General features: G+C 41.5%; 1 protein-coding gene across 1 annotated transcript in view; it reads left to right on the top strand.

Moving 5' to 3' along the window:
• tln2a (talin 2a) overlaps positions 1 to 19,507 on the top strand; it is a 95,754-nt gene extending 76,247 nt beyond the window's left edge. The window contains exons 40-58 of the mRNA XM_080458113.1: positions 810 to 942; positions 1,434 to 1,535; positions 1,986 to 2,156; positions 2,311 to 2,457; positions 4,340 to 4,441; positions 4,649 to 4,768; positions 4,954 to 5,100; positions 6,669 to 6,835; positions 8,179 to 8,362; positions 8,976 to 9,101; positions 10,326 to 10,442; positions 10,683 to 10,868; positions 11,047 to 11,154; positions 11,693 to 11,798; positions 12,442 to 12,566; positions 14,921 to 15,109; positions 15,206 to 15,388; positions 16,039 to 16,164; positions 16,511 to 19,507. Of these exons, the coding sequence (XP_080314239.1) occupies positions 810 to 942; positions 1,434 to 1,535; positions 1,986 to 2,156; positions 2,311 to 2,457; positions 4,340 to 4,441; positions 4,649 to 4,768; positions 4,954 to 5,100; positions 6,669 to 6,835; positions 8,179 to 8,362; positions 8,976 to 9,101; positions 10,326 to 10,442; positions 10,683 to 10,868; positions 11,047 to 11,154; positions 11,693 to 11,798; positions 12,442 to 12,566; positions 14,921 to 15,109; positions 15,206 to 15,388; positions 16,039 to 16,164; positions 16,511 to 16,639 (2,668 nt within the window). The 3' untranslated portion in view covers positions 16,640 to 19,507. The remainder of the gene's footprint in view (positions 1 to 809; positions 943 to 1,433; positions 1,536 to 1,985; positions 2,157 to 2,310; positions 2,458 to 4,339; positions 4,442 to 4,648; positions 4,769 to 4,953; positions 5,101 to 6,668; positions 6,836 to 8,178; positions 8,363 to 8,975; positions 9,102 to 10,325; positions 10,443 to 10,682; positions 10,869 to 11,046; positions 11,155 to 11,692; positions 11,799 to 12,441; positions 12,567 to 14,920; positions 15,110 to 15,205; positions 15,389 to 16,038; positions 16,165 to 16,510) is intronic.
• The last annotated feature ends 1,711 nt before the right edge of the window (positions 19,508 to 21,218 follow it).

The raw sequence follows: 21,218 nt of genomic DNA on the forward strand, positions 1-21,218 counted from the left end.
AGCTCTTACTCTCTTTTATCTGTTTACATTTCAAAGGGTGCTCAAGTCTGCACCCTGGGGTGGCCTGCGCTTGTCCGTATACATCAACGGTTTACAGGTTTAATCTCCTTCCCTTTGCTTGTTACCCGACCTTGCTCAGAACAGAATTGATGCCTATGAGGGACTAATTCCAGTTGGAGTCAAATGCACTGAATGCAAAGCTTCCCCTACGTTTCAGAACATTTGCATTCACTCCCCGTCAGCTTAGCATCTATTTCACGTCTGATGTCATTTTTAGACTGCAAATACACTGCTGGGAGTGTGGCTTGGACCATGAATAGAATTCAGTGATATACCACAGTGCCAAAGAATACAAGTGGTCATGATCTCCATCTTGCAGAACCTGACCTCATAGCTTTGTTAGTCTCATTACACACAAAGATGAGGTTTACGTTCAGTGTGCCACTTTGCATGGAAATGGGTGTTTTAAGTAGTTTACTCTGCCCACGAGGCGGGATTCGCAGATGAGTCAGAGGGATCAAAGCTATTTTGGTTGCCCAGCTTGATCTCCCTGTGCAGTGACCAGACCCTACAGGCAACATTACAGCAGATGTAACCTCAGCAGCAGTAAACTGAGCAATTCACCAGAAGAGATGTTAAAACGACATCCTGAAATCTGTCTGTGTTTTAATAACGCTCCCTCATGTTAGTATTTGCTCCTCTTTGCTCTCTTCCTGTATGTAATGTTTCCTCTGGTCATCACTCATTTTTATATCCAACTTTTATAGCTTTCTGTTTCCAATGTTTTCCTGCTCTCATTTTATTCTCAGGGACAAGGCCCCGGGCCAGCGGGAGTGTGACTCGTCAATTGATAACATCAACAAATGTATCCGGGACATTGAGCAGGCCTCTCTGGCAGCCGTCAGCCAGAACCTAGCCAGCAGGGACGATATCTCACTGGAGGTAAGCAACCATTGAAGATGGCTCAATGTTTTCCTCAAATAATGCAGCCATCTCCGGGTTTTTTTGTTTGGCCTTACAAGGTTGTCCTTGTCAGCCTTAGTTCTATTTGTCTTCATATTTTTGTTACTTTGCTGGTTAGCTGTTGTTTCTATTTGGTGTTTTAGTTCTATGTTTATTGTTTATTGTGGCTGTATTGTTAGCAGTTTAAAATAGTTTCAGGTCCTGTGCGGCTGCACACATTTAACTGACGCCAAGAATTAAAAAATTAAAATATTAAAACTTCTTGCAATGCAAACCATTGTTTTAAATGAATGTCTCTTTTAGAAGTAACCCTACAGTACAGTCTGGAACCTTTTGTTATGATTATTATATATTTGATCAGTTTTGACCCTTGTGAATTGCTTTTGAACGCGTCTCGAATGACTTGTAATTATGCACTGCTGTCTCCAGCATTTTCGAGAGATGAATTTGATTTTATTTGTTCTCTTCAGGCTCTGCAGGAGCAACTCACGTCCACCGTGCAGGAAATTGGCCACTTAATTGACCCGGTTTCCACTGCTGCCAGAGGCGAAGCTTCCCAACTAGGACACAAGGTATATAGGACATGGAGTTAATTACAATCTAGAGTAGCTGTAGCGTGACACCTTTTATAGCATAAATCACTCAGTGACAGCTGTAATGGATGGTGGCTTTTTATTGAATTCAATACTGTAACAACCATCAATAATTACATAAATGCTGAGTGAAAGATTTCAGTCTATATATTTTTTCAAGGTGTGTTGTTCATTCAGCTTCCTCTGTTCAGCTATGTCACATTAGTATCAGTTTTAACATCTGGTAAATAAAATAAACATTAAATACATGAACAAAACCTGAAAAATTTGTTCCATTGAGTGAACTATTCAAAGCTCCTTGATGATGATAGTCTTTTATTTTAGTCTAGTTATTTTAAATATAAATGTGACTTCAAAAAAAAAAAATGAATTCTGCTTTCTATTTTTCTTTTAAATAATTGTCATTAAAACTTGAACATTTTGCCACAGGTGATTCAATTGGCTGGTTACTTTGAACCACTCATCATGGCCTCGGTGGGAGTGGCCTCAAAGCTGAAGGACCACCAGCAGCAGATGACTTTCCTGGACCAAACCAAGACCCTGGCTGAGTCCACCCTGCAGATGCTCTACGCTGCCAAAGAGGGGGGAGGAAACCCGAAGGCAAGACCATTTTTCTGCTGCACTCTCATGCTTCGTGGGCTTTGTTTGAACGGGTCCAAAAGCTCCCACACTCACATAGATTATCCCGCAGTGAATCATCTGTGTGCATATTCATTATTCGTAATGCGTGCATCTGCTGTGTCACACTCCACAGGCGTCCCATACCCATGATGCCATTGCAGAGGCGGCTCAGCTGATGAAGGAGGCCGTCGATGACATCATGGTGACTCTGAACGAGGCGGCCAGTGAGGTGGGGATGGTGGGAGGAATGGTGGAGTCCATCGCAGACGCCATGGCCAAGGTGGGTGTAAACAACAAGGGCTACAACCAACCGCAGAGAATCGGCATGCTTTAATAATGGTTAAAAACACTTTTAATCTCTGGCTCATGCATAGGGAGTAACCAAAGTTTCTGCCTCTCAGACATTCAGGTACATTTTCACTTCATTAGCAGTAACTGAGCGCAGTCCTGTAGACATCCTTTCCCCAGTGAAATACTTAATTTTGTCTGGGGATTCTTCAGTTCCCAGGACAGCGACTCTCCTCTGAGGTGAACAGCCAGAAAGACTTTCAAAGGGAAACTGTCCAGGAGGTATTTTGACCCCGTGACCATTTCCAGCTGTTGTACTCTCAGCTGAGTATGATTTAGACCAGCTTCCTATCCAGATGTGCCCATTTTACTCTTGGTTAATATTAAGGCTCATTTGGTTTTTCCCCACCATCTGCCCCAGCTCAACAGCAGCTGGTCACTGTTTGGTAGAACTAATCCTTCTTCATTTGTGTTTAGAGACAATATGGCTGCTTATCTGATAATAGGATCATGAGAGTTTATCCTAAGATGATCAGGACCCCCTATTGAGTGAAGGGGTCATCGCATCTATCCCCGCTCTGCAATGCACACTGCCAGAGTCCACTTAATTGAAGGAGTAACTGGTATAATTGTAGTGTGCAACATGTTTTGTGTGAGAGGACATTAGAAAATTTACTTTCTGGTAAGTTCCAGAGACAAAGAAACAAAAGCTTCAAATCTGTCTTTAATTTTCTTTCACACAAGATTTTGTCATTTAACTTTTGATTTAGTTTTTACTTTCTTTGGCTCAATATATCCTGCTGCTGTGAATATAACATCTTGATTACCTGCAGTGTTTGCTCAGTGCCACAAAATGTCAAAGATTAACACATTAATCCAAATGAAAAGCCACTGACGTAGAGGGAAATCGAAGCAGTCAAAACTTTCCTGGCACTGAGCCAGAATGGTTGTCTTTTTCAATTAAGAGTCGGAACATTGGCGAACAAATATGAAACCAAGCAAGAAATTTTTGTTTATTTATTTATTTATTTTATCTCAAGTCACACAGACAGTAGCGTTAATTATTTTGCACCTCACCTACCGGGGTGAGAAAAACAACGAAGGTGAAAAAGCACCTGAGACAAGTGGGTTTATCAGAGGAGAGCAGCGTCTCCGCGTCAACTTTGTGCAACACGTCATGAATACTTCATGAAAGTGGTCACATGTTGACCATGCAGGTGTGCGTCTTGGGTGCGTGTCACTCGGTGCACTTGATTAAATGGGGATAATCCTCTCCCGTAATCCGTGGGCATAATGCTGGCTCTCCACTGTGGTTTGATTGGAGGTGATTTCAAAGGCTCCGCCGAGGAACTTGGTGAGGGTTGCAGATTCAGAGGTGTTACGTCTCTCGGCGGGAGGACTGAACATCATGTACTTGTGATATTGGGGATTAATTTCAGTAGCATCATGCTTTTCCCACATGGTATCATCTCTGCCGTCTCTGCCTTCCCTTCACATGTGTTGAACACTAATTCAGGAGAAATTCTGAAAATATGTTTCACAGCAAGCTGCTGTTTTTTGTTTTTTTTTCCCTTTCTCATTGATGTTATTTAAAAGCTGTAATTACAGAGTAGAGCTGGTCGATAATTTATAATGAAGGTTTATCATTCATACGGCTTTTATTGAATATCAAATTGCATCAGTACTGGTGTACAGATGCCGGCACACCTAGTGGGGTTAGTATAATTGAAAAATACATTCGATTTCACATGTCATTGAAGCTAAATGATTAATTCTTTTCACATCTGAAGATGTACCTGCTGTGAAGGACAAACCAATCTAACCTGAACTGAAGATTTCAGGAACATTTACATGGTTTGCATGTCTTTCTGTAGCTGGATGAAGGAACGCCGCCTGCACCTGAAGGCTCTTTTGTGGATTACCAGACCAATATGGTGAAGCACTCCAAGGCTATTGCTGTCACTGCTCAGGAAATGGTAAGTCTTTGAATGAATTTTGGAATTGGACTGAAACTATTTGTACACATTTTTGGCTGCAGATTGTACTTTGTTAATCCAAACTAATTAGTTTTAAAATGATCTTGATCTAGAAGGGCGGCTCATGGGATTGAAGGACAAATCTGAATATCTTACCCTTTTGAGAACAATTACTGGACTGACATCGGGTATGTGTTTATCCCTCAGATGACCAAATCAGTGACGTGTCCGGACGACTTGGGATGTCTGGCCTCTCAGGTCACTGTAGACTACAGCCAGCTGGCCGTTCAGGGCCGACTGGCTGCCCACACAGCCGAGCCAGAAGAGGTGAGGAAGCCACCCAGAGACAGGCAGACATTACTCATTTAACTGCACTGCTACATCAAGTCTGGCTCATTATTTTATCCCTGATATTGCTCGGAGTAGCACTGCTGACCTCACTTCAATTTCTAAGCTGAACTTGAGTCTCTTTGCACTCGGTAACTTTGTATTGCCGTGTTTATTTTCTCCAGATTGGTTTTCAGATTAAGAACCGAGTACAGGATCTTGGTCATGGCTGCATCTTCCTGGTCCAGAAGGCCGGGGCCCTGCAGATCACCCCTTCCGACAGTTTCACCAAGCGAGAGCTCATTGAGTGTGCACGTGCAGTCACAGAGAAGGTAGCATCCTCCAATCAAACCATTTTGATTACCATCGTGTTGCAAGCAATCATTGGCATCATTTTGGAATTGTGGGTTGTAGCAAATGATTTAGTTTTAATGACTAAGGTTATATTCATACAGCAAGTATAAATGCTCAATTTAGATTTTTAGATCCAAGTTTTTGTTGTTGACATTATAATTTAAATGCAACTGTCATCAGACTTCACATGCAGTCCGCTGAAGTAGCGAAAACATGGCTGTGACACCTGTCACTGTGTTTGTATCAATTTTGAAGTTACTGTGCCATCAAAGCTGACAAAATGATGACCGGATGATAAAGGAAAGGTGAAAATATAGAACAAAAATTCTAATGAGGGCTTTCAAGGGAACAATAGCTGTTACACTCTGTACTGGATATATACATGAATGCAGAGTATGTCCATTGTTTATATTTGGTCCTGCCTCCTCTGGAGCAGAATTGTGACGCCTATCTCACTTCAATAACAAGAAAGTTAAATGAAATGCGCTTTATCCGGTTTAGGACTATAACGTATATGAAAATGACCTGGTTCTAATTTGTGTTGGCTGTCATAAAACAATTAGCTATGAGTCACATATTGTCAAAAACAAGTCTGATTTGGGAAACTTTTGCCTGGAATGTGAACGTTGCCTCAGTGTCATAATGTTGACTCTGCTGCAGGTGGATATATGAATTACCAAATTATCAAACTCCTCCTCCTCATATTTCAAGCCTTGTGAGTCTTATTTGCTATCATTTTAGCGTATAAGTCATGAAATCAAAATGATAGTATCTCAAATTATTTTAGATGCTGTGATTTAGATTTTAGTAACCAGAGGCTATGCAATTGAAATTCCCGAAAACTCTTGAATGTTTTTAGCTGACTAACGATTAATGTCTAATTATACAATTTATTTGAAATCTTCTGTTAATGTGTGACGCTATTTCAGAACATAAAGAGGGAACTTCACCGTATAAGTAAATATCATTTATAATTTGTATATATTTGAATGTATAGGTTCCTATAGTCTTCCATGAAATATATCATGTTTGATAGCATCGGTTTTCACTGATATTCTAACTTTTTCACAGTATTAATTTCCAACAAGTCAAGTGTCTGTGCCTGATTTGGATTCATAAGAGCGGGTAAATGTCACTGCAACGATGTTTGTTGCTTTGTGTCGACTTGATATTTGATGTCAAACCTAATTTTTAATAAGGCTTATAATATTGTTTTTTTGGGGATTTTTTTTGGCTTCTGTGGAAAGAGAATTTTACAGATAAATATCACACAAGGACGATCTTCTAATCAAACTCACTCTGAGTCGGTTGCTTTCTTCTCCTTTTTACACTATTCATGCACCTCTGTTTCAAGGCAGCACAATTAAATAACACTACTTTGAACTTTCAGACCTGGACGTGGTTGTTAAGTTACAAACCAGAGTTGAGATTTATTGAAGTGTCACCACTTTGAGGCTAACAAAAGGTGTGTAACAACCCCTGCTGGGTACTTCTGCGCAGCGTCACCTGTGTAATTATGGGGTGTGGTGTTTGTCTCTGTCCCCAGGTGTCTTTGGTGCTCTCAGCCCTGCAGGCAGGAAACAAAGGCACTCAGGCATGCATCACTGCAGCCAGCGCGGTGTCTGGCATTATCGCTGATCTGGACACCACCATCATGTTTGCCTCAGCCGGCACGCTCAACGCGGAGAATGATGAGTCCTTCGCTGACCACAGGTTAGAGCTGGACATGTAAAGATGTGGGTTTGCGTGCGAGTCTGAAGTCTGAAAACCACCCTCTGGCTGTCTTTCATCCCAAATGACAGAATGACCTTTTAGTGAAACGGAGAGGAAATGTCTGAAGTCAGCAACTACAAATTAGTGTCTCAAACATACAGGAAGTGTCAATTCGTTAGTGTAACAGCAAAATCAGTAAAAGAAGTAAACTTGCATGCTCAGAAGGTTTAAATAATGTTATACTTGTCTGCCCTATTTATTTCTCAATGGCAGTTTTAAAGACATGCATATCAACTAATCCAATTTGTCAAATTACATCCCAAGATACTGAAACATGTTTTTAGATTGTTCCTACTGATGAATCATTGTCCCTGTGATGATTTAGGCGTCTGGATTTATTTTTTAGAATCCTCAAAAATATGCAGTGACTGAGAGCTTTCTTTGAAAAAGACTTGAACTTAAATATCTGTGAAACTCATAGTACATCATGTACAAAGGGTTCGATACTCCTTTGCCGTAACTTTCCTATGACGAGAGTGACTTTATTTATTTAGATTATATGACAATGTCAAAATATTGTAAAATTAGTTCTTCAGCCTCTTCTTTTCAAAATAACATCAACTTTTAGTTTGTGGCAGTTGTTTAATATGAGTGTGTACGTGCTTATATGTTATTTTTTTATATGTGTGTTTTTAACTGTGCTGAAACGCTCATGTGTGACATGCTGCTGAATCTTACTGTGAAAGTCCTGGGATCACTGTAATTACTAGTATATTCACACAAAACTATATTGGTCTCCCTTTTGGTAATCTTTGAATCTCCCACATGTCATAAATGGTCTATGAAGATCACATGCCAAACCCTGCCAACAGCCGCAGGACAGGTATTTGAAGGTTGAAGCAGAAACGTGGAGCGGTGGTATGAAACGGAACAGAATCACGTCGTCTCAAATGATGTCAAACAGCTTCCTCAAAAATGAACCTGTACAGCAGTTCCTGATAATCTCTTTCATCAGCTTTGAAAATATAACTGAGTTGACTTGTTACATAACCTTACCTGTCTTCCCTTGTGTTTGCACTTTGATGAAGAAATGCCTTTGATAAGAATAGAGATGTGCAACAGTGTGCATTATATTTAATGGCTGTCGTTCCCACACATTCTAATTTTAACTGTAGTAAGACGACGGTTCATCGAAGACAAAGCGCATTTCTTTTGTCTGGAGAATGTTCAATGGCTTTTAAAGCTCAGGTGATGGATTTGTTATCGTTCTTTTCTTTTCTTTTCTTTCCCCAACTGTCTTACTTCTTTTCCTCCTTTTCCATCTCCCCATTTCTCACTGTTAGGGAAAACATTTTGAAGACGGCCAAAGCTCTGGTTGAGGACACGAAGATGCTGGTGTCCGGTGCGGCTTCCGGTCAGGACAGGTTGGCTCATGCCGCCCAGTCTTCTGCCAAAACCATCACCCAGCTCACAGACGTGGTCAAACTGGGAGCCGCCAGCATCGGGTCCGACGATCCTGAGACACAGGTTAACTGGTGTCAGTTTTTGTAGCCTCGGAGTTGTTTTTTGTTGTATTGACTGTGCCTCTCACCAAGACAAGTGGTGTGGCGGCAGTCCTGTTGAACAAACACTCTGCTCGATGCAAGAGAAAATACTGTTTTTGAACGAATAAGAGACACATAAAAGTCAAGATAAGGTCCATGCATCCCTCTTCTATACTGCTTTGTATAACTCAGGGTAGCGGCGTGCTGGAGCTGATCCCAGCTGACAGTCAGTGAAGGCGGGTTGCCATTTAAACGTGCCTACGCACACAGCTTTGTTCTGTGGATTGAAACCAGAGTGGCCAGGGAGAAAATGTACATGCACAAGGAGAACATGCAAACTCCACTCATACATGTGCCACATTCTCTTTGCAAGGCAAGACGATACGGCGAACGACACTCTGTAACGACAGGATTATTAAGACCTAATGGAACAATGCCTTAATGCCAGTAATACATTACTGTAAGATACCAGAGACAGGCCATAGGTGCAGTTAAACAGACCCTAATAGCACTTACAAATAAATGTTGATAACTTAACTTCTTCTTTTATCTTGAGTTTGGACTCATTATCGGGTGTTTTCATGTGCGCTCACTAGGTGGTTCTGATAAATGCTGTCAAAGATGTGGCCAAAGCGCTGGCTGAGCTCATCAGTGCCACCAAGTGTGCTGCTGGCAAGGCGGCAGACGATCCATCCATGTATCAGCTAAAGAGTGCAGCCAAGGTAAGAGGTTTCAACCTGCAAGAACTGAAACTGAGATGGGAGAGACTGCATATCTGCATGCAGGAATCCTTTTGGACTTTTTCCCAAATATGGAAATGTATTTTCTTTGGATATTTTTTTTCTGGATTCACATGCAAATTGATCAACATTATTTCCATATTCAGCACATTGTATGCATACATAGCAAACATCCTCTGTTCCTGAGGCCAGACCGGTAAATGGTTGCTGCACGCCTCCTGCCATCATGTAAATTAGTGCACTGATGACAACTGGGCCTCACTCATGTAAATGTACAGGATGTTCAGGATGGCAGGGAGCTGGGATATTTCTAAACTGAGATAAATCAGCTGAATTCTCTCCTCCAACACATAAGGAGCGTAAATTTTCAAGTGCACAGTTCACATTTCAGCGACGACACTGCTGACTGCTCATTATCACTTGGAGCTGCTAAGTTGAAAGAAAAGTTTCTTGACAGTCGGCCGCAGGACATTCACAGTCATTTGGTCTCTTAAGTGAAAACCACATGCAGGTTTTGGACTCAAGGTGGAAATAAAATCTTGTGAACCTTTTTACTAAGCTTCAAGTCTTTAAGACAGCAGGCTTTATTGCATGTGGGTGCTGGGCGCCTCCTGTTGTTCAGTGTTGTGTATTACACCCTCCAATGCACGTGACATACCTGGTTTAAAATTTTCCCTTTGTCTCAGTGTTGCAAAATATCGATAGTTTATTTATTTTTGGAGTAACCTTTCAACGGGAAAGCATAGATGAATATATTTAGATTTATTTTTTTAAACTGTGATTATGTACTTTGATATGAAAGTTTGGACACACCTCATTCTGTTTTACTATTTACATTATAGATTCTCTCTTGAAGGCATCAAAACTAAAAATTGAAGACTTATGGAATTATATAGTAAACTAAATGATAGAGTTCTGATGCCTTCAGTGAGAATCTACAATGTAAATAGTCAAGAAAATGGAGAAAAAACAATGAATGTGAAGGTGTGTCCAAACGTTTGACTGGTAGTTTATAGCAACGTATTTAATAAAGTGATATTGAGAATTTTAGAAATATTAAGAAATTCTATTAATGCCTCTGCAGTCAGTAGATGAGGGTCTATTAGCCTGATTAATCATTCTGACATAATAATAAAAACATTTTAGCGACCCAGCTTGTTGCTTTTTTTCACAAGACTTATAACAGGAGTACTTTCCTCTGCATAGGTGATGGTGACCAACGTGACGTCGCTGCTGAAGACAGTCAAGGCCGTGGAGGATGAAGCCACCCGGGGCACCAGAGCCCTGGAGGCCACGATTGAGTGTATAAAACAGGAAATGGCGGTGAGGATGAGCGGAGAGGAGAGTGCATGCAGTTGTACAGCTGCTATTTGTCACCATCAGTGTCGCAAGACTTACACGTGCTTCATTAAAGGATAATGATGAGTAATATTTTGCAAATGAATAAAAATGTTCCTGAGCTCACACGGTAACCACTCGTAAATACATTTGTCACTGGGGGAGACAGTTTCTAATCAGTGCCTGAATCAAATTTGTGCTCTGCTGCTCCTTTGTCATCCATAGCTGTTTCAATCCAGAGATGCTCCCAACAAGGCAACCACACCTGAGGAGTTCATTCGCATGACTAAGGGCATCACCATAGCAACTGCTAAAGCAGTGGCTGCTGGGAACTCGGCCCGCCAGGAAGACATCATCCATACAGCCAACCTCAGCCGCAAAGCCATTTCAGACATGCTCACCACGTGCAAGGTGACAACTTATACATGTTTGCTCTATTTGTTTTCCTGCATTCTGTGGAAGCATGATTGGATATTGCTTTTAAAATGGTGAAACCAGGAGTCAATTGGTTTCAAACATACAGACTTTCCGCCTGAATACCCACATTGATTGATTTACACCTTTGTTGTTGTGCGTTTGTGTCTTTCAGCAAGCTGCCTACCATCCGGAGGTGAGTGAGGAGGTGAAGAACAGAGCGCTGATGTTTGGGTCAGAGTGTACAACCGGATACGTCGAGCTACTAGAACAAGTGTTACTGGTAGGTTGGGCATTGTGTCATTATGTGTAGGAAGGTTTTACAAATTTAAGCACTTGCTTTTGTTTTTTTAAACTTTTTTTCTTTCTTTTTTTTTTAAGTATTAAATAGAGGGGAATGTGTTTGTGGGTTGGGAAGCGAAGTGTTGTTTTTGTTAGGGATATTCCTATTTCTCAAAGTAAGGGAGGATTAGACTTATAGTTAAAATCTATATATTTTATATTATTCAGATTCATTTTAATTACAGTTGCAACAAATGGGTGTAAACAAATTCTACTTCCCCCTCATTAATAAACACAAAATATAATATCTGATGATGATAACAGTAGAAATAAATACATTAGTAAATATATGTGTATATGATATAATGTTATTATCTATGTCCAGTGTGTCTTGTTCCTTGATTATGATCTCTCTCTTGAGATATGCTGTTCAAGCCCGACAAATAATTTTGTGCGTGTGTGTGTGTGGCTATGTGTGTGTGTGTGTGCGTGCGTGCGTGTGTGCGTACGTACGTGTGTGTGTGTGTGTGTGTGTGTAGGTCTTGCAGAAACCCACTGCGGAGCAGAAGCAGTACCTCGCAGCTTGTTCCAAACGAGTGGCGGGAGCGGTCACAGAGCTCATCCAGACTGCTGAGGCCATGAAAGGTAATGACTCACTCACACACTTTTACCGTGTTGTATATGACCAATTCACACAAGTGCCGTACGTTATGTTGAAACTAAACCCCGATCATTCCCTCCAGGGGGAAATTGCCTTCATAAGAGAACACTGTTATCATGCTCCATGTAACAAAGAGTTAGAGACCTTCATTTAATCAATCTTTTGGTTATTATCTCTGTCCTCCTTCTTTTGCCACAGACGGAGGTAAGTTAAGCATTGTTTTCTGTACTGCGACTTCATTTCACCAGTTTGGAGCTGTTCGACACCTTCTCTCCTCACAGCTAACGTCGATGTTTTAAATCTCATCACATCCAGCTGCTCTTTGGCTTCTCCAGTACACAGCCAATCCATCATGCTTTATTTTTTGTTCCATCTCATTTCAAATAATTCACTCCATCTTTATTGCAGTGAATGCCAGTTTGTGGCCTCCATCCGCTATGCATGGGATGTGAAGACTTGTGATACTTTTTTTTTATTGTGTGTTGATGCACTGCTGCTGATTTCTTTGTATTCACAATGTGTGGCATGGTTTTTTTTTTTCTGTTGGCGCAGTGCTTTTTAAAGTGATACTAAAATCCGTTTTTTCCTTTAGAAAATTTTAATTATGTGTTTGCACACGTGCCACAGGTTCGGAGTGGGTGGACCCCGAGGATCCCACGGTGATCGCAGAGACGGAGCTACTTGGAGCGGCGGCGTCCATCGAAGCAGCGGCAAAGAAGCTGGAGCAGCTCAAACCCCGAGCCAAGCCGAAGGTGAGTGACCGCATGATGGATAAATCAGCAAAGACGTGAAAGACACAATGATGTATCTGCAGTATTGCTGCCAATGGGGCAGTGGAGGTATATGATGTGGCTTTCATACATCAAATGTTTTAAAGGGAGAATTGTTGATTAATAAATGCTGTATTTAAGAAAGTTGAGATTGAAAAGAGACTTTCTTTCAAGTACTTAAAATGATTGTAAAGGCACAAAATCTCTATTTCTATTGATCCAGCAGTTTTTGTTTTTAATTCTCCAACAATAACATGCTTCAACTACAAAGCGTGTGAGTGCAGAGCAGTGCTTTGGTATCGTATATATGTTCGTTCATGCATTGGGCTGATTTGTTATTGTTTGTTGGGTTGTTGGACTGTTTCTAGCAACGAACAAACTCTGACTCTTTACCTAAGTAATGATACACATACTAGAATGGAATTACAACATGAGTCTTGATGTAAACATGATTTTAAATGTTTGTTATTGTTGCATCAGTCAGTAAGAAACAAACTAACTGGCTTTGTTTTTTGTACATGTCCAGTTTTGCTGTGACGATCTATACTACTTATTTGGATAAACAACAATTTATTTAGTTAATGTCACTATTTGAAGCTCAAGCAGGATTCTGCTTTTTATTTCTTTGTGAAAAGTATCTTTTTTTTTATCTAACTACACCTGCACAGTTAGATCTGATGTAGTTCCCCTTGACTTGTATAAATGAAAAACACACAAATAAAGTATCACAACCAATAAAGAGTCTAATCTTATCAAAATAATGTATTTCATTATATCAAATGCTTTTCCTATTTGCTTAAGCTGAGGCAATTGTAATTTTCTTTATTCCTTGAAACTTTTTTATTCCAGAAATAGATAACAAAACAGTTGACCAAACACTTTAATTATATTCAGATTTTTGAACTGTACCTGCAGATCTAAACAAATCTAAACAATTATTTCTCATGAAATGGAAATGTTCTACCTCCAGAGTTTCGTTGCCCTTGATCAGATGTCTTTAGACTGCGCACTGTAGAATATATATATATATATATATATTTTATTTTTTTTTGTAGTTAATGAAGTTTCAATGTGAACATAAAGATTTAGTAACCTTTCACACTGACAAAATGACACGTCTTGTTTTGTGACTTTCCCAGAAAAGGAGCTCTGTCTGTTTTTAAAATGACTCAAACTCCCTTCATTTGAACTTAATAACCTAAGTTGTTTATTTCTGTCACGTTTATTTACAACCCGTGTCTATTGAAGTTGTCGTTGAGTTTTTTTCTCTGTAGCTTTTACTGTCTTCATTGATACCATGAAAAACTCCCCGCAAGTCAACTGCCATGACATCTAATCCTCGGTCATATCTCACTGTTCCAAACACTTACATGTCCACCATTAATTCCCCTCCTTCATATTTCTTTCCTCCAACAACCATCTGTTCATGTGTGCTTCTTGTAGCTTATGCCTGTCCAAGTCTCTGTCCTCTAGCTCCCAGTTAAACCTCCCGCCCTCCCTCCTCCTTCCCTGCCTGCCCCCACCATCGGAGGCCTTCTCTGCAGGGCTCTGTCTGATATGTTTGATATATTAGGTTGTTATACAGTCCCAACTATATATCAAACATATTCCTACAGTGTCCCGCTCTGTCTACAGACATGTGGTGTGAATGCGTTTATGTGTGAAGAGTGTTTGTGTGAACAGACGGAGAGCAGTGTGGCTGGATGTCTCAATACAGTCGTGTTTCTTCTGTGGTTGTGTGGAGCTCCTGATCGGCCCGTGTGCTTTTAAAAAAGATGCTTTGTGAAGCTTGTGGAAGTCACACTTTTCTCTTAGGGTTTGTGTTTCTTTCTCACAAAGTGTGTCTGTATCGGCCGGATGATAATTTATGTTTTTCAGTCTCATTAGAAGCAAAATATGTAGATTTACAATGTTGGGTTAAATTTTGTTGCATAAAAGGGGCCAAAAGATGATTGTTTTTGTGATTTAAAATTTTTTTGTTTACATTAATCACTCCCTCCTGAAGAATGCAGTCTTAGAATCTAATCTAATCTAAATATAATTGTTGCCATGAAAACTGCAATATTTGTGGAAGCTTGTGCTTCGCTTATAAATGACAAGTCTTAATTAGAGCAAAAACAGCTACCTTTCTGAATGCATATTTTTCTGACTTTTACATAAAATTGTACATAAAATATCCAAAATAAGATGATCTTGGAGGGACTGATCAGTAGTTTGAGTCATTAAATTGATCAGAATTGTTTTTGACTTTGCTTCTTTCCTTAAGTCATATTGTTATATTATCTGAGTGGAAGGTTTTTATCTTGAGTTAATCGACTGCTCTTTTCACCCCTCAGCAAGCAGACGAGACACTGAACTTTGAGGAGCAGATCCTGGAGGCAGCCAAGTCCATCGCAGCGGCCACCAGCGCTTTGGTCAAATCAGCCTCAGCTGCCCAGAGAGAGCTGGTGGCTCAGGGGAAAGTGGGCTTGATTCCAGCCAATGCTGTAGATGATGGACAGTGGTCCCAGGGACTCATCTCCGCTGTGAGTGTTGCGGTGCAGCCGTATGTCACTCTTCTTGGTCTCTGAGGCACCGCATTTATTTATTAATCCACAAATCCTGTCTTTGTTGGTTCTCAGGCACGTATGGTAGCAGCAGCGACCAGCAACCTGTGTGAGGCGGCCAACGCCTCAGTACAAGGCCACGCCAGCGAGGAGAAACTCATCTCTTCAGCCAAACAGGTGGCGGCCTCCACCGCCCAGCTGCTGGTGGCCTGCAAAGTGAAGGCTGATCAGGACTCGGAGGCCATGAGGAGACTACAGGTACGCACACCAGTTTGTTTGGTTTTTTCTTCCCAGTGGCTGTAAATTCTGATCATTGTGACTTCAAGAAGAGCAGTGCTAATACTGCTTGGTCATTAGCCCTATATATTGGCAGCATAGTACTGATAAAATAAACTTGAAATATTAAATCCAGTGGAAAATTCTTAATTTCTTTTACTTGGATGCATTTGATCTTTATTTAGTAGTCATACGTAAAAAGATTTGAGACCAGGCCGACTAACGCATCACATGTAATTTAGGTCAATTTCCTGCATATCGAATGTTTGTTCTTTTTTTTTTCTTTTTCAAGTATATTATACTGATAATACTACAAATTTGGATTTCTACTTTAATTTGATGCTAAATGGTAAACAACCCTTCAGCAGTCTTGAAGTCCTTCTCACGCAAACACACACACACACACACACACACACACACACACACACACACACACACACACACACACACACACCAATGGTTATGGTTGCTATGCAGTTTGGATGGAACTTGGAGTTCATTGTCTTGCTCAAGCACATGTCGACAAATGGACTGGAATCCAACCACCAACCTTGGGTTTTGAACTGGAAACCCATCTGCTCTTCCAACTGAGCCCCAGCTGCCTGAATTAAATGTATCTGTTCGTTCTGTAGATTGCTGGAAATGCAGTGAAGAAGGCGTCGGACAATCTGGTGCGGGCAGCGCAGAAGGCAGCGTTTGACAAAGCAGATGAAGACAACGTGGTGGTCAAGACTAAGTTTGTGGGAGGAATCGCGCAGGTAATCCTTTAAAGCAACATTTAATATTACAATAATTTTAATATTTACAGTTTTCTTTAGGTTGAATGTAGAATCTTTTAGTTCTTATTTAAAGCCATCAATTCAGTGTTACAAAATTGGGTGCCTATTTTTTTTTTTTTTTTTTTGCACAGCCTCAAAGTAGTCATGACTTTCAAAAGGTTTTTAAATAGTCGGAAACGCATTAGAAAAATTACAGCATATTTGATGTTGGAAGTAAGGCATGTTATCTTTTTAATAATACATTTTAAAGAGTGTTAATTTTCTCTTAGTGCGCTCAAATGTTGTTTAGAATATCAATTCACAGATTCCCTTTCCGTCTTTCCAGATCATTGCAGCCCAGGAAGAGATGCTGAGGAAGGAGAGGGAGCTGGAAGAAGCCAGGAAGAAGCTGGCCCAGATCAGGCAGCAGCAGTACAAGTTCCTACCCAGTGAACTGCGAGAGGACGACAACTAATGGTTTAGTTTCCCTATCACTGCTGCATATGCCTAAGGCGATGTGATGAGCACGTCTGTGTTTGTGTCCATACGTGTGTCGTCCTCATGGCGCACCTGGACAGGCATGTGCCCCACAGTGACTTGAGAAATGTTATGTGACTGATTTAAAAGAGCAGGTCTGCAGTGAACGCTATCGTGCATCTGATATTGGAAAGACCGGTGACAAGCAAGTTTGAGATACTACTGTGTGGAACTGACTACTTCCTGTGGTGATTGGACTGAAGAACGTTCTCGCGTTGTCATGAAACGACTTCGATTCAAACCAGAATGTGACGAGCTTGGGACAAATAGCACACCTCTTATGCTCTCGCGTTTGTCCATAAGCAGTGCTTCTTTCTTTTGTTTACCAATTTGCAGCTCCAGTGCATACGAATGAAGAATTGATTGTATTGCTGTTCATGTCACAAAGCCATTTAACTGCAGTGTCACTCTATTGGCAAAAAAAAACAAAAACCTTTTCTGCTCGGTACTAGGACATTTTATGAATGTTGGCCTTTATGCTTCAATTTGGCACCTTAATGTCTGTCTGACTCATGTAAATCACCGTGACATGTCTTGACTTTAATTCAAAGTCCATTAACACCAAACAGGATTTTGCATATTGGTGTTTCTTGGACCATAATGTAAATTTCAGTTAAATAAATGTGTTTTGGGGAGTCTTCATTGAATGTAGAGAGCTAACAAAGCATCTTATTTTGGACATATATTTCAGTGCTGATATCTGGTGGCTCGACAAACATAATGTCTCTGTTACATGCAGCAAACTTCTCCTTTTATTTGAAGCCCTTTATTACTGGTGTCATTGTGTACAGTCGCTGCCACCCAAACACAATGTTTTACATTTCATTACCATGTGAATGTTTACCAATCCGCGACTGCATATAAACATAGAAGGAATATTTATTAGTTCTGGGTATTTTTTTTAGCAGAGAGGGGTCAGAAACAGTCTCACTTTAAGTACTACCACTAAGAAAAGCTTGAGTTATGTATTTTTTTTGTTTCATTTCATTTGTATAGACTTGACACAATTTGATCATGATGCAATAAGCTGGATGGTGCTTAAGGGGGCAGTGTTGGTTGTCTTTACACTATTCAACTATAACCATAATAGTCCAGGAGAGGATGCCATTGAGTGCTTGTTTTACTCTGTGTGAGTCTATTAGCTCCAACAGGACATGAGTTACAATTAACTGGAATAAACTATTATTTGGACTGCTCCAGTTTACCACAGTGCTGTGCCATCTCTTCCGTGTGTGCATTGTCTGATGGTTACTGCATAGCAGATTTACATTGTTCCAAAACCTTTCTTTTAAAAAAATTCAAATAAAAAAATTAATTCACTCAACCCACTTAAGGGATTTTTGCAGCAACACTTAATCACTGCCTGGAACTGGTTTGTGTTTGTTTACCTCCAATTATGTAACATCAAGAAGCGTCAAAATTCACAATCTGAGACCACAATGGCAATAAGCTCATTTCAACAAATAGTAACAGTATGAGTAAATTGAAGGTGAAGTGACTGCAGCACTAATCACTGCGGTTGACTTTCTCCTTTCCTGGGTGCTCTGTGCAACTTTACTAAATATGCTACTCTCTGCAATAGAAGAACCTATTGTTTACTGAGTTGGATTGTAATGTGTTTCCTTCCCTTGTCTTACTCTGCAGGCTGTGTTTCAATATTAATCTACCGTATATTGTAAGGTTATAGGTCCTGCTGTGAAAATGCATGGCTTTGTGCTTCAGACCTCCAGTTATGAACAGTATACCACAGCAAATAGACAGTCGTTCACTATTGAGTTTATGATCGACAGTTGGGTGTGAATTCAGAAGTATTTTATTGGCATTGTATTTTTTTTGGTGTAAACATGGGGAAGAGGGTAGGTGAAAGAGATGGGGTGGGGGGAGGATCCAATGCTTATCAGTCAAGTCTGTAGTGTTAATATTAGTGCCTTAGTCCGTAGCCCATACAATGTCCTGTCTGCTTGAGTGACAGCTCCACCTCATCCGCCCGTCAAAGAAGAAGGAGGTACTGGACGAGCTGTTTTTAGAAAATAGGTTCATGTCTGTGGCTTATTTAAGCATTTGTCATCCGACTTGCTACAGTACTGTTTCTCTCTCTGTGAGTGTAGTCCAGTCTCTGTGCTGAAGGGCCGTTTCCCCGCTCGTTTTTGGAAGCACACCTGATTGTAACACTTGACCTGACATCGGGCTTTATGTTGAGCTCTGTGATTCATTTCGGGTGTTTAGCTCCAAGGAGGCATCTAAAACATGGGGGGCCGTGACCCTCCAGGACCAGGATCGGATGGCACTGCTCTAAGTGCTGGAACCAACCGCTCCCCCTTTATCTTTCTCTCTGCCACATGCAAGGCCTTTCGGGGATGACAGAGAAACAGTCCGCCAGTCAAAAAGATGTGTTGCTTTTTAAAATGTACCATCAGTATATCTACTGTATATGTATATTACATATATGAACACATTTTTTACTGCATTCCATGGGCATGTACCACAGTGCTTCTAAACTTCAACAGAAGGGAGACTTGTGTGTTGCAAATACATAGAAATCCCCCCCCCCCCGCCTTGTGCTTTTAGAGTATAACATGATAACATTTAGAAATATCTGTCACCCAAAAACTTTTGTGGTACATTTCAATGCTGTGGAGTAATTGAAGTGTGTTCTGTATGGGTTTTTTTTTTTCCTTTGCCTCAACTGAAATGAAATTAAAAAGTCACAACAGTAAAGATAAGTGATACCTTACATTTAAAAGATATTTATCTGGCCTCGATAAAACTATTTTTTGTATTCACTGAAAATAAAGCATTTCAATGTAATGGCATTTCTTTCTTGTGATTATTACTGATTGTGTCTAATTTCTTTTTAAATTGGCCAAAAAGGTTTTTTTATTTAGCCCTCACAGGAATCTTACACACAGGCTTTGCCACCAGGTTTCACTCATTCAAGATTGATTTGAATATTCTGTGCAATCAAAGGTCAAGATCTCTGTGAACTCATTTTGCCCACACATTTGTCTTCACACATAACAAAAATTAAAGTCCCTTCTGGTTTTACTGGTTTGCAGAAACACGTAATGATAATTGTAGTTTCTAACCCTTTCATCAGTCCAAGTCTTTCTAAATGTGAATCTGTTTATTTTAACCTTTTTACTAAAATTCAAATTTTATCAATATATTAGGAGGGGAGGGGTGCCTGGGAGGGGTGCTGGATAGTGCTCCAACTGGGGACTCCATTGTTCTATTGGGGACTTCAATGCCCACGTGGGCAACGACAGTGTGACCTGGAAAGGGGTGATTGGGAGGAACGGCCTCCCTCATCTGAACCCGAGCGGTGTTCTGTTATTGGACTTCTGTGCTAGTCACAGTTTGGCCATAACGAACACCATGTTCGAGCACAGGGGTGTCCATAAGTGCACTTGGCACCAGGACACCCTAGGCTGGAGGTCGATGATAGACTTTGTGGTCGTGTCATCTGATCTCCGGCCACGTGTCTTGGACACTCGGGTGAAGAGAGGGGCAGAGCTGTCAACTGATCACCACCTGGTGGTGAGTTGGATGCGCTGGACGGGGAGAAAGCCGGACAGACTCGGCAGGCCCAAACGTGTCACGAGGGTCTGTTGGGAACGCCTGGCCGAGCCCTCTGTCCGCGCAGTCTTCAACTCCCGCCTCCGGGAGAGCTTCTCACGGATTCCGGGGGAGGTTGGAGACATTGAGTCCGAGTGGACTATGTTCTCCACCTCCATTGTTGAAGCTGCTACTCGGAGCTGTGGTCGCAGGGTCTCTGGTGCCTGTCGTGGCGGCAACCCCCGAACCCGGTGGTGGACACCGGAAGTAAGGGATGTCGTCAAGCTGAAGAAGGAGTCCTATCGGGCGCTGTTAGCTCATAGGACTCCTGAGGCAGCTGACGGGTACCGGCAGGCCAGGCCCGGGCCGTGGTGGAGGCAAAAACCCGGGCCTGGGAGGAGTTCGGGGAGGCCATGGAGGAGGACTATCGGTCGGCCCCGACGAAATTCTGGCAAACCGTCCGGCGCCTCAGGAGGGGGAAGCAGTTTTTCACCAACACCGTTTACAGTGGAGGTGGGGAGCTGTTGACCTCAAATGGAGATGTCGTCGGGCGGTGGAAGGAATACTTCGAGGACCTCCTCAATCCCACCATCACGTCTTCCGCTGAGGAAGCAGAGGCTGGGTTCTCAGAGGTAGACTCGTCCATTACCCAGGCTGAAGTCACCGAGGTAGTTGCTAAGCTCCTCGGTGGCAAGGCACCGGGAGTGGATGAGATTCGCCCTGAGTTCCTTAAGTCTCTGGATGTGCAGGGACTGTCGTGGCTGACACGTCTCTGCAACATTGCGTGGCGGTCGGGGACAGTGCCTCTGGAGTGGCAGACCGGGGTGGTGGTCCCTCTTTTTAAGAAGGGGGATCGGAGGGTGTGTTCCAACTACAGGGGGATCACTCTCCTCAACATCCCTGGGAAAGTTTATTCCAGGGTACTGGAGAGGAGGATCCGGCCGTTAGTCGAACCTCGGATC

This window comes from Lipophrys pholis (genome assembly GCF_963383615.2).
Source record: "Lipophrys pholis genome assembly, chromosome: 2".
Lineage (NCBI taxonomy): Eukaryota > Metazoa > Chordata > Actinopteri > Blenniiformes > Blenniidae > Lipophrys > Lipophrys pholis.